General features: G+C 49.6%; 1 protein-coding gene across 1 annotated transcript in view; it reads right to left on the bottom strand.

The window, feature by feature from the left end:
- AHRR (aryl hydrocarbon receptor repressor) overlaps nucleotides 1-12,740 on the bottom strand; it is a 78,519-nt gene that overhangs the window by 19,452 nt on the left and 46,327 nt on the right. Inside the window, exon 4 of the mRNA XM_019982723.2 lies at nucleotides 3,409-3,498. Coding sequence (XP_019838282.1) covers nucleotides 3,409-3,498 — 90 coding nt within the window. The remainder of the gene's footprint in view (nucleotides 1-3,408; nucleotides 3,499-12,740) is intronic.

Genomic DNA, 12,740 nt, shown 5'->3' on the forward strand with positions numbered 1-12,740 from the left:
CTCTTTGCATCTAGTGGCCAAAGTATTGGAGCTTCAGCTTCAGCATCAGTCCTTCCAATGAATATTCGGGACTGATTTCCTTTAGGACTGACTGGTTGGATCTCCTTGCTGTCCAAGGGACTCTCAAGAGTCTTCTTCAGCACCACAATTAGGAAGCATCAATTCTTCGATGCTCTGGATCTTTAAATTTCTTTAAATAATGCTTTATATTTTCTGAGTGGAAGTACTATGTATGATTTGCTTGACTCATTACTAGGAATTTTCCATCCTTCTTTGATGGATGGCATTTTCCCCTCCATGGTTTTGATTAAAGGAAAAAAACTGTGCTGATGTCTGAGTGCTGGTATTTCTCACTGTAGACTAATAAGTAGGCACTGTGGTCCACATATTCCCTGGTGAGTTTCAGCAGAACCCCAGGGGCGCCCTGCTGCCCCATTTGCCGTCTCCGCACACCTCAGATAATCCACGAACGGCTGCAAAGGGTGGGTCCGCGGCTTAACTGACACAGGAGGAGATCGACTTGGAGGAGGACAAGCAGAGCTGAAGGAGGCATCGCAGATCAGGCGACTCTGAAGGTGTTAGAGAAGCCCGGAGGGTTACTGTGCACGGAGTCACAAAGAGTTGGACACAGATGAACAACTAACACACACACACTTAAATGTCGACACTTTCTGGGATGAGAAAACCGAGATCGTGGCAGTTAGCCTGGCTTCCCTTCGTCTTTCCTAATGTCTAGGGTTTGATTCCTACAAACGAGGTCAAGAAGAAATGGTGGGGGATCTGCGAAGCAGGGGAGAGTGACGTGTCAGCTGTTCACAGAGCACAGAACAAGCCCGCTCTGGTCAGGTCAGAGCGTCTCATCTTGGCTCCGAACCACCCTCCGCAGAGTTGAGGATAAAAGCACAGCCATTTTCACAAACAGCTCATTCCAGTAGTGACCATCTTTGTCTTTTGTGCAGAGAGAGCGTATATCCGCTCTCCATGCCCGTGGGCCCTTAACTGCTTCCTGCCACAGGCCCTCACATCCGTCCTGATTCACCTGGGGATGAGACGCTCCCACTGCAGACCTCGGAGAGAATGGACAACGTCTTGTAGCAGCAGAGGCCAAGGGCAACTAAAATATACATCTAAAGCCTATTTGTTCATCTCAAAGAGCACTGAAATGCAAGATGCTGAGCCCATGCACTCAGGTTGCCACAGGAAACGGCTGGTTCCTGACTTTTTGTAAAGCACTTTGCCCAAGAAGCTGACAATAATAGCACAGGGCTGGTCTAATATGTTCACGAAATGTTTTACATAAACTAGAGGCACTGCCTGATTTAATGGCATTTGGAAACAATTTCCTTATAATAAAAGGCAAAACTTTTTTTTTTTTTTAACTTCTAACACTTCAGAGGAAATAACCCAGTTCCAAGAAAACAAAAGCTCCAATTAGCAAGTTCAGACCTGGAATCGGGTCTCTACAGGGCACCTGCATTTCCCACAGAAACCCAACACAGGGGTGGGACCTTCGAATTACACAGTCAAAGGCAGGTGGTGTGGGTGTCCCGAGAATTTACAGAGCAACTCAGGCAACAGCGATTGGGGCAAAAAATGAAAAGTCTCAAGGGGCACACGCGACCACATCACATTTTTCTAGATCCAGATGCTGCACACACCGTCCAGCGGCGCGAGGAAGATTTCATTACTTGGGACCCGAATCGTCGCGCCCACGGCCTCGCTCCGCCCCGGCGGGCCTGGGAGAGGGGCGCTGCTCGAGAGGGGCCCGGCCCCGCGAGCGCGGCCTCCGCGGAGCGACCATGGAAGGAGGTCCCGCAGGACGCAGGCAGGTGGAGAGGCGCTGAGCGCGCGCCCGGAGGCCCGTCTGGCAGCTTGCGGGGGAAGGCCGGCGTCTAAGGGGCGGAGCCGGATGCCCGCAGGCCTCCCGACCTCCGACCTCCGGGCTTCTCCCCGAACCCCGAACCCAGGCCGGCCGGCGGCCGTAGCTTCTGGCCCATTGGGATTTTCGGTATTAACTGCACGTCTTGTCCCCCATCTCCTTCCTCGCTGGGCTCTGACCCGGGTGCTGCGAATGTTTCGCCTGGCCCGCAGAGGTGCCCCGGCTCCGCGGGGTGGTCTCCAGCCTCCAGGAAAGCACACCAGCGGGCGGGCCCCTTGGTGGACTGTCCACCTCCCAGGGGCCACCGTGGCCTTGCCGGCGAGGGGGTCTCAAATGTGCTCTAGGGCCGGCTCAGCCCCACTGCCCTCCACCCGCGGTGCCTGCAGCTCTCTCTGGCTCACCCTGTGTCTTTAAGCTTACAGTCATTCTCTATAGTCAAGTGCCCCCGGAGGAGGGCCTGAGCCCAGACACACTGTATTCTGGGTTTTTCCAGGTTCTGTCTTGTTCTCTCTCAAATCCACCTGTTTTTATCTTGAATTCCTCAGGGAAGGTGCCAGGGCTGGCAGTTGGTGGCTTCCTGGAGTTTATAACCCTGTGCTATGAGCTCCCTGCAGAGGGCTGGGGTGGGGGACAGGTTTTTTTTTTTGGGGGGGGGGGTGGCCACACTTGTGCCCAGCTTGTCCTCAGACCCCAGCCGCCCAAGTTGCAGAGCCAGGAGGTTTTACCAGTGTTTGACTCTGGGCTGGGATTGCTCGTGAGACTTTTCCCTCCCAGAGGCCAAGCTAGGTCCCACTTCCTTTCCTGGGGCTTCTCACTGAGCCGCCTCCTTGGACCTAGGGTTGGATGGACTCCATCCTGCTCTGCCCTGAGGTTCCTGCTCTGCCCTGAGGTCTGGAATCGTCCAGGCTGTGCTGACCCGGGGCAACATTCTGGGCGAGCTATCCGCACTCCAGCAAGAGCGGTTCTGGAGCACACTGCATCCTACTGTATGTCGCATCCGGGGTTTGAGACACTGAAGTGCAGCTCAGGACACGTCCCTGCCCTGGCCCTGACCAGCCTCTCGCAGCGAGGAACGCAGAGGTAGGGCTGCAGGCGCAGAAGTCGCTGCTTTGAGACCAGGAACACCCAAGACACCATCATGCCTCTCGCCATGACCCTGAGCCTCAGACAAAGCCAGGTGTGCAAAATCTCATCTGACAAAAGGTCGGTGATTTAAAAAAAGAAAAAGTTTGATTTTAGAGACATTTTAAACCTTGAAGTTTAAAAGTTCAAGGTCCTGGGTGGCTCAGACAATAAAGAATCCGCCTGCAATGCAGGAGACCCAGGTTTGATCCCTGGGTTGGGAAGGAAAGGCAACCCACTCCAGTATTCTTGCCTGGAGAATTCCCCGGACAGAGGAGTCTGATGGGCTACAGTCCACGGGGTTGCAGAGTCAGACAGGACTGAGCAACTAAGCACACACACGCCTTGAAGACAGCGCGCCTTCAAGGCAGCGGGACTGAACCCAGCAGACGGGGCGCTGTGCTTACCTGGTGGAAGCCCAGGTAGTCCACGATCGTGGCCGACGCGTAGAAGATCATCCCTTCCGCGCTCACCACCAGAGCGAAGCCGTGGAGGGACTAGAACAAAAAGAACGCCGACGTCACTCGCATGACGTCACTCGCGTGACGTCACTCGCAGTAAAAACATCAGGCACTGTTTCTGGTTGGCTTTTCAACCATTTCCTCCCTGTTTTGTGGTCTGAATTCATAACCTCCAGAAAGGCCCGTGTTTAGTTTTTTATGACTATTCGCAAAGTGTCCTGAGCCAGCAGGTGACATGAGAAACTTGGTCACCATTTATAAGGCTCATGACTTGGGTTCTTTTTCTAATGATTATCAAACGATGTTTTATAAAATACAAACATCACCATGGTGAGATGAGACACATGGATACCTGGAACACAACAGGAACGTTTGCACCACGAGGTGGGTTTTCCCGTCCTCTTCTATACCACGTTCTGGTTTGTCTAGGAATTTTTATCATGAAAAATGTTGAGCTCCAAAAAGGGCTATTTCTGTATCTACTGAAATCATCACATAGATTTTCTTTAGTCTATTAATGTTACACTACCAGATCTTCTGATGGTGCATCATTCTTGCCTACGGAGGGCAAATCTTATCTGGTCATCATTTCTAATATGTTCTTGGAACTGACGCATTTCACTTGGGAAATATTCATCTATATTCAAGGAAATCCACCTATAAGCTTCTCTCTTTATTTTGGTGTTCAAGCATACCTAAATCATTAAACATCCTTTCCCTCTTTTTTCATTTTCTATACCCACTTATTTATGATGAGAAAATGTATTCGTAGAACATCTGGTTCACCTCACCTCTAAGATCCTCCAGTCTGGGTGCATTTTGGGGAGATGGTGAGTGAAAAGGGGGTGAATTCTAGTATCATTATTCACAATATCTTAATGATTGTTAAATCTGTTATGTCTGTAACTATTGTGGCATGCACTGTTTGGGCTCATTTAACGTTTCCCTTTTTTTGAAAAGCAGGCCCTCCAGCCCCTCCTGCACAGGCTTCCCAGAGCCAAGGCTAGTGAGGGTGCGTGAGGGACCACAGGCACGTAAGCATGTGATCAGTGCCCACCCTGTCAGCCAGCTGTCTGCCTGCCCGTCTGTCTGGCGTCCTCCTCGTCCTGACAAGGCAGACAGCAGCCCAGGCGGTGTGGGTCCTGGCGAGTGCAGGTGCCACGTGTGGAGTGGCTCACTATGCTGTGTGCCACCCCCTGCAGGCGGGCGCGAGCAGTCTGACTCTCCGGGGCCAGGGCAGAGCCGGAGGTTAGGGAGGATTAGGCAGCTGGACGGTGGCACTCACAATACCTCAGCTGGAATCTTTAACATGCAGACATTTAGAGACTTTGCATTAACTTCCATGAAGCTTGCAGCTATCAGCAATACATTATAATATTCATTTCTCTTAATTCTTGACCATGCTGGGTACTTCTTTCTTTTTTCTAATCTTTGCCAATTTTATGTGATAAATTATTTTACCATCATTATAATTTTCATTCTTTGACTATTAATTAGATCGAAAAACATTTCACACATTCATTGGTAACTTATATTTCTTTTTTGGTAAAATACCTGTGCATGTTATGTGCTGATTTTTCTATTAGGATTTATAAATATCAATTTCTAGGAGCTTTCAAATTACTGGTATTGAAGATTTCTAGGGAGCCCAGGATAATGTTGTTGTTCAGTCTCTAAGTCATATATCTTTGTGACTCCATGGACTATAGCCCACCAGGCTCTTATGTCCTCCACTATCTGCTGGAGCTTGCTCAAATTATGTCCATTGAGTCAGTGATGCCATCCAACCACCTCATCCTCTGTCGTCCCCTTCTCCACTTGCCCTCAGTCTTTCCCAGCATCAGGGTCTTCTCCAATGAGTCGGCTCTTCCCATCAGGTGGCCAAAGTATTGGAGCTTCAGCATCAGTCCTTCCAAAGAATATTCAGGACTGATTTCCTTTAGAATGGACTTTAGTTTGATTTCCTTGTAGTCGAAGGGACTTTCGAGAGTCTTCTCCAGCACTATAATTTGAAAGCATCAATTCTTTGGTGCTCAGCCTTCTTTATGGTCCAACTTTTACATCTGTACATGACCACCACTAGCAAAACCATAGCTTTAATTATACAGACCCTTCTCGGCAAAGTGACATCTCTGCTTTTTAATAGGCTGTCTAGGTTTGCCATAGCTTTTCTTCCAAGGAGCAAGTGTCTTTTAATTTCATGGCTGCAATCAAGGTCCACTTGGAGCCTATGAAAAGAGAATCGGTCACTGCTTCCACTGTTCACCTTTTATTTGCCATGAAGTGATAGGATAATGGCAGCCACCTAAATCCAAAGCCTCACACTTCTAAAAACTGATGGAGAACCACAAGGACAGGTAAAACTACAGAACTCTGCACCCCGTCATGATGAGGACACACAGAGGTGATGAACTGCAAGTTACATATAATCAGAAAAGGCACCGTAAAGTCCCAGTAAGCTTATGATGACTGCTTCAAAAGAACAAAGTGTGTAATTCCTCCTCAAGAAACTAGAGACAATTAAACACAATGTAAGGAGGAGGATAAAGCACAAGCTGGAATTAAGATTCCAGTATCAACATCAATAACCTCAGATACGCAGATGACACCACCCTTTTGGCAGAAAGCGAAGAGAAACTAAACAGCCTCTTGATGAAAGTGAAAGAGGAAAGTGAAAAAGCTGGCTTAAAGCTCAACATTCAAAAAATTAAGATCATGGCATCTGGTTTCATCACTTCAAGGCGAATATGGGGAAAAAATGGAAACAATGACAAACTTTATTTTCTTGGACTCCAAAATCACTGCGGATGGTGACTGCAGCTGTGAAATTCAAAGACGCTTGCTCCTTGCAAGAAAAGCTATGACCAACCTAGACAGCATATTAAAAAGCAGAGACATCGCTCTGCTGACAAAGGTCCATCTAGTCAAGGCTATGGTTTTTCCAGTAGCCATGTATGGATGTGAGAGTTTGACCATAAAGAAGGCTGAGCACTGAAAAATTGATGCTTTCGAACTGTGGTGCTAGGGAAGACTCTTGAGAGTCCCTTGGACTGCAAGGGATTGAACAAGTCAATCCTAAAGGAAATCAGTCCTGAATATTCATTGGAAGGACTGATGCTGAAGCTGAAGTTCCAATACTTTGACCACCTAATGCAAAGAGCCAACTCATTGGAAAAGACCCTGATGCTGGGAAAGATAGAAGGAAGAGGAAAAGGAGACGACAGAGGATGAGATGGTTGGATGGCATCACTGACTCAATGGACATGAGTTTGAACAAACTCTGGGATATGGTAATGGACAGGGAAGCCTGGTGTGCTCCAGTCCATGGGGTTGCAAAGAGTTGGACACAACTGAGAGACTGAACAAGAAGAAGAAGAAGGAGAGAAAAATCAAAAATAAGAGAAGAAACGATGAAAACTCTTCAAATAGTTAAATAATAAAGATTGTTACAAGGTGGAAAATTGCTTCTTTAAAAAGATTAATAAAATTGATAAGCTCCTAGATGATTTATCAAGAAAAATACTACTGACACAAGGAGTTTTAAAGAATACATCATTACATCCCCTACAGATGCTAAAAATACAGTGAGGAAGTATTAAAAATGATACTCAAGAAATTAAATAATTTACCAGAATTAACCCGTTAGAGATGGAAACCTTGAAGCACAATTTCTGTAGAAGAAACGAAGTTATCAAGGCACTAACCCAGGATAACGTGCCTGACCCAGGTGCTTTAAAAATCTTTAAAAATAAGATAATAACAATGCCCCTAAATTGTCTCAGAAATAGAAAGTGAAGAAAAGTCTCCAATTCTTAAGAACTATAACATGGACAGTTAATTATGATAAGAAAACTCAATAAAAATAAAATTACAGACTTTGACTATTGATGCCAAATATGCTAAATAAAATATTAGCAAACAGATTTCAGTTTCACTTTATGAAAACAATACATTGTGACCAAGATAATTTACTCCATGAGTGCACGCTTGGCTCAGTATCGAGAAAGTCATCAATGTAATACACCAAGCTTATCAGTCCCTGGGTCAGGAAGATCCTCTGGAGAAACACGCTTGGCTCAGTATCAGGAAAGTCATCAATACAATACACCAAGCTTATCGGTCCCTGGGTCAGGAAGATCCTCTGGAGAAACACGCTTGGCTCAGTATCAGGAAAGTCATCAATACAATACACCAAGCTTATCGGTCCCTGGGTCAGGAAGATCCTCTGGAGAAGGGCATACCCTTCTCCCACTCCAGTATTCTAGCCTGAAACATCCTATGGGCAGATAAGCCTGGATGGCTACAGTCCATCTGACTCCAAAGGCAGACATGACTGAGCAACTAACCAGACAAGCAAGTTTATAGATTTAAGGAGAAAAATCTATAACTTTTGCCATCTTCATAGATGGCAAAAAAGCTTTCAACAAAATGCAACACTAATTTCTGATTAAAAAACACTCAAGAAAATAGGAATTATGAATACCTTGTAACATGATACTGCGTGTGGACGTGTGTGTGTGTCCACGTTATTCCTAAGGTAGCAACTTAATTAATGAGGAAAATGCTGGAAAACCCTGGCTTGCCTGGCTTCCTGATCTTCCAGGAGGATCAGGAAGCCAGGCAAGGATGCCCTGACATCCCTCTCCAGGGGTGTGTGACCTACAGTGCCCCTCCAGTCCACCGTACACTGTGGCCAAACCTGCTCATTTACATATGTGCACTACAAGAGCAAAGCTAAATAGTTCCGAGAGAGACAACATGGCCCGTGGAGGTTGAAACACCACCTGCCACTTACAGAAAAGGTTTGCTGAGGCCTGTCCTATAGTTTCTGGGGTGTTAACTGTTGCAACTAGAAGGGAGCTCAATGGGAGGTTTAACACTGAGAAGGTAAAAGGATTACTACCTGCAGAGGACTCCTTCGTTTATTTGGAAAACCCTAGAGAATCAATGATAAAGTGACCCAAGTGAAAGAATTTAGTAAACAGGAAGGATATAAAATTAAATACATAGTCAATAGCCTTTCAGTTCAGTTCAGTCCCTCAGGCGTGTCCGACTCTTTGTGACCCCATGAATCGCAGCACGCCAGGCCTCCCTGTCCATCACCAACTCCCGGAGTTCACCCAGACTCATGTCCATCGAGTCGGTGATGCCATCCAGCCATCTCATCCTCTGTCGTCCCCTTTTCCTCCTGCCCCCAATCCCTCCCAGCATCACAGTCTTTTCCAATGACTTAACTCTTCGCGTGAGGTGGCCAAAGTACTGGAGTTTCAGCTTTAGCATCATTCCTTCCAAAGAAATCTCAGGACTGATCTCCTTTAGGATGGACTGGTTGGATCTCCTTGAAGTCCAAGGAACTCTCAAGAGTCTTCTCCAACACCACAGTTCAAAAGCATCAATTCTTCGGTGCTCAGCCTTCTTCACAGTCCAACTCTCACATCCATACACGACCACAGGAAAAACCATAGCCTTGACTAGACGGACCTTTGTTGGCAAAGTAATGTCTCTGCTTTTCAATATGCTATCTAGGTTGGTCATAACTTTTCTTACATACTAGAATAATGACCATATTAGAGGACAGTCTGATGGATAAAGTCCTCTTTAGAAGACCTAACACTTGCAAACTCAATCAGAAAAACGCAAAATTTATGTAAAGAAAACGTTAAAACATCTCAAGAGACACCAAATTATATGTGAACAATAGAAAGACATCCTTTGGTCTTGGACAGGGTGACTCACCATCATAAAGATGAATTTATCAATGGAGTGCAATGTCCCGCCCAAAAGGAAATTGTGTGTTCTGCCCAACCTGACATCACACAAGATTCCCAAGGAAACCCCCAGAAAGGGACACAGCCTCACAGCTGCACACGGGACCTTGCTCTGCTGTGAAGCCACACCTTAGCTGCTAGAGTGTAACTCAGAGAAGAAACATCACAGCACTCAGGCAAACATACAGTAAACACTCAACAAAAGATCTTATTCAAGAGGGAAGCACTAACCGGCTCCCTAGTGGTTCAGTGGATAAGAGTCTGCCTGCCAATGCAGGTGACACGGGCTCGACCCTTGGTCTGGGGAGATCCCACAGGCCAAGGGGCAAAGTCCACGAGCCCCAGCTACTGAGCCGGAGCACCTACAGCCCATGCTCTGCAACAAGAGAAGCCAGCACAGCGAGAAACCCAGGCGCCACAACTAGAGAAACCCATGTGCAGCACTGAAGACCCAGCACAGCCAAATAAAGGAATAAATAAACGAAAAATTTTTTTAGAAAAAGAGGGAATCACTAAGATGTTAAAGCAGCCTAAGACATATCAGAGATGCCAGGGGCTCACAGCTGAGATCAGATTGCTGCCTCAGATGCAGACGTCACATTCCCCCGGAGAATCCTTGCGCAGCCTGTGCCCACATGACTTGAAAAGCCACAGCCCACGTGAGCTGTGACACCCAGCGGCTCGCCTCGGTGCACAGTTCTGGGTGAGTTTCTGACACACAGGTGCAAACATCAGGGTGGTGATCTGCAGTCAAATTTAGACTTTGCGCTGAGTCTCCTGCATGAGCAACCCAAGCTCACACAGCCCCCCGAGGCACCCCTGCCCCCAGCAGTCTGCCCCCAGTGACCACATCTCACCAAAAGCCTGTTATCAAAATACCAGACAAAACGCCCGGACTCCAGTGAAGTGACAGTCAACCCTGTGCACTCTGTGTCCACCGGAACGTCCGCGTTCCCAGACGGCAGCATTTGTCACGAGTTCCTGTGCAGTTCCAGGGAAGTGCCTGTTCCCACTGCCCACACACCTTCGGGCAGCGGGGGGGAAGGTCCAGTGTTTGCCTGCACTCATCCTGGTGGGGGGGTCACAAGTCTGTGACCATGTCCGAATCTCCCCCACATGCCTCTGCTAGGAGGCCCCAGATTTCTTGGTGGGGGTGGGGAGATCCGTGAAACATCTGGGCTGTTACAGGGTGTAACAGAGGCCAGGTTTTCCTGTGTGCTGACCGGCAGGGTGTGGGTAGATCTCCAGGACAGGAGGCTGGGCACGGAGAGCCCCGTCTGTGAGTGGTCCCCAGGCAGACTGAACGCACCCCCGCTGGGCGGTGACAAGTCCGGACAGTGCCCCTCGTGGTTTCTGCACCACTTCAGACATACTTCGCCTAAAAACACAAAACCTGCGTGTCCATGTTCACCAGCCTGGAGGACTTTTGGAAGCACTATCAGCCTCAGAATCTACGATGAGCTGGACCCCTGAGGCTTGGACGCCCATGTCCCTCAGACACCAACACGTACAAGAACCGCACTTCGAAATACCAGCTCTTCTCATGTTGTGGTAAAACGTATGCAGCAGAAAGCTCACCATTTTAGCCACACTCACGCGCGCAGTTCATCCCCACAAGCCCTGTGGTTGTACAGCCGCCAGCGGCATCATCTCCAGAGCCTTCTCATCTTCCCAGGCTGACAATCCGGCCCTCCCCAGTCCCGGCAGCCACCATCTGCTTCCTGTCTCCAGGAGCCCGACTCCTCCAGGGGCCTCCTGAGTGGACTCACAGGACTGGCCCTTCCGGGCCGGGCTCGAGCTCTCAGCACGATATCCTCAAGCTCATCCGTGCAGAGCCTGTGTCAGAATTCCCTTCCTCTTCAAGACTGACTAGTACTCCACTGCACCCACAGGCTGCACTGCATATCCCCTGCCGCTCAACGGGCATCTGGGCTGCTCTCAGCTCCTGGTAGGGGCTCCCGGAGACGCGCGTCTGGATGGAAGATGCTGCGTGGATGGATGATGCCTAAGGCAAGGAGGAAAGGCCACCGCCTTCCCTTGCTGCAGCGCTGCTGGGCACCTGCTGGGCACCTGCATGGTGGGACCTGCTGCCCCCAGAGCTGGGCATCCCCCAGGACGAGGGCGGTGCTGGTGCTCACACCGCTGCCCGTGGCCCTCCTGCAATGGCTTCCAGAGCCTGCCCTGCAAACCTGGCCTCCTGTGACCCAGGGACTCGGCAGAACACCCGCTCAGGGTGCCTGCCTCCTTCCCCACCCTGCCCCGCAGCCGGCAGGTTCTGGTGGCCGAGGCCCTGGGGGCTGGTGCAGCCTGCTGCCTCTGCCACTGTGACCAAGCCCTCTGGCCAGGAAAGCCGGAGCGGGTGGGCCTCGCGCCTGACCCAGAGCTGGCAGGAACCTCTCAGGAAAGGCCTGCAGGCTGCCCATCTAAGTCCCACCCCAGTAATCTGGGCAGAAGTAGGGTGGCCATGCTAAGGCCACCGCAGGCTTTGGTGGCCTTGTGGTGTGGCTCCATTACTGTGGCAACGAGGTTACTGTCCCTCCTTCTTATAGACTCACTGACCAGTGGCCACGTGGCCCAGACGCGCACGCGGGGCTGGGCGGTGGTGGCCCGAGAGCCTTGTCCCCCTGCCCCGGGCAAGCTGCAGGCGTGGGGACCCCCACTCGCCCCCAGCGGTGGGAGTGGGCGAAGTGGGCGCCACCAGCTGTCCACACAGAATTTCCCATCTCAGAGGCAGCCCAGACTCACAACGTCCCACTAATAAGAGTCCAAAGACCAAAGAGATGCTCATGGTCTGAGTGCATCAAATGCCGTCTCAAAAAAGATTTTACGAGATTAGTCACAGCCGAAAACAACCTTAATTTTAACTCACCAGGCAGAAATTTTAAAAAGAAAAACGACCGTAAACGCTGTTTGCCGAGTCATATGGATTCAATATCAGATCGACATTCTGGCCTGGAAGCCTCACGCCAAATACTGCTGCACATGTGGGACCGGCCGGAGCAAATATGCATCGCAAACGTTTGTTTGTTTTCTCTCTCTCTTTTAATCCTGCAAGACTTTTGTGTTTTTTTTTTAAATATGGTACATGGAAAATGAGATCACTTCTCCAAGCGGAGAAAAGAATTTGGCCCCAAGCTGAAGGCTGCGCTTTTTTAAGAGCAGAAACAACCGCGTCCGCGCTCAGTGACAGCCAGTCACGGGGGCTGCACCTGCCTCTGCAGGGCCGGCCCGCGCCCCGCCCCCGACGCCGCCGGCGGCCCCGGGCAGGGGTCGGCGCAAACGGCTGAGCAAGCGGGACTTCCTCTGGGCAGCCCTTGAACATCCTGGTGTCTTCCAACACAGGCAGAAAAAATAGCCGGCGAGCACTTCAAAGATTGCTCGTCAAGGTCACAGCAGAGGAAAAAGAAGAGGGAAAAGGAACAGTTCCAGCAGCCCCTCTCCTCGCCCCTCCTTGGAATGAAGGGAAGTTGGGAGCTGGGCCCTCCCCTGAGAGCTGTCGCCACGGCAACG

Source organism: Bos indicus, chromosome 20 (genome assembly GCF_029378745.1).
Source record: "Bos indicus isolate NIAB-ARS_2022 breed Sahiwal x Tharparkar chromosome 20, NIAB-ARS_B.indTharparkar_mat_pri_1.0, whole genome shotgun sequence".
In the NCBI taxonomy this organism is placed as follows: domain Eukaryota; kingdom Metazoa; phylum Chordata; class Mammalia; order Artiodactyla; family Bovidae; genus Bos; species Bos indicus.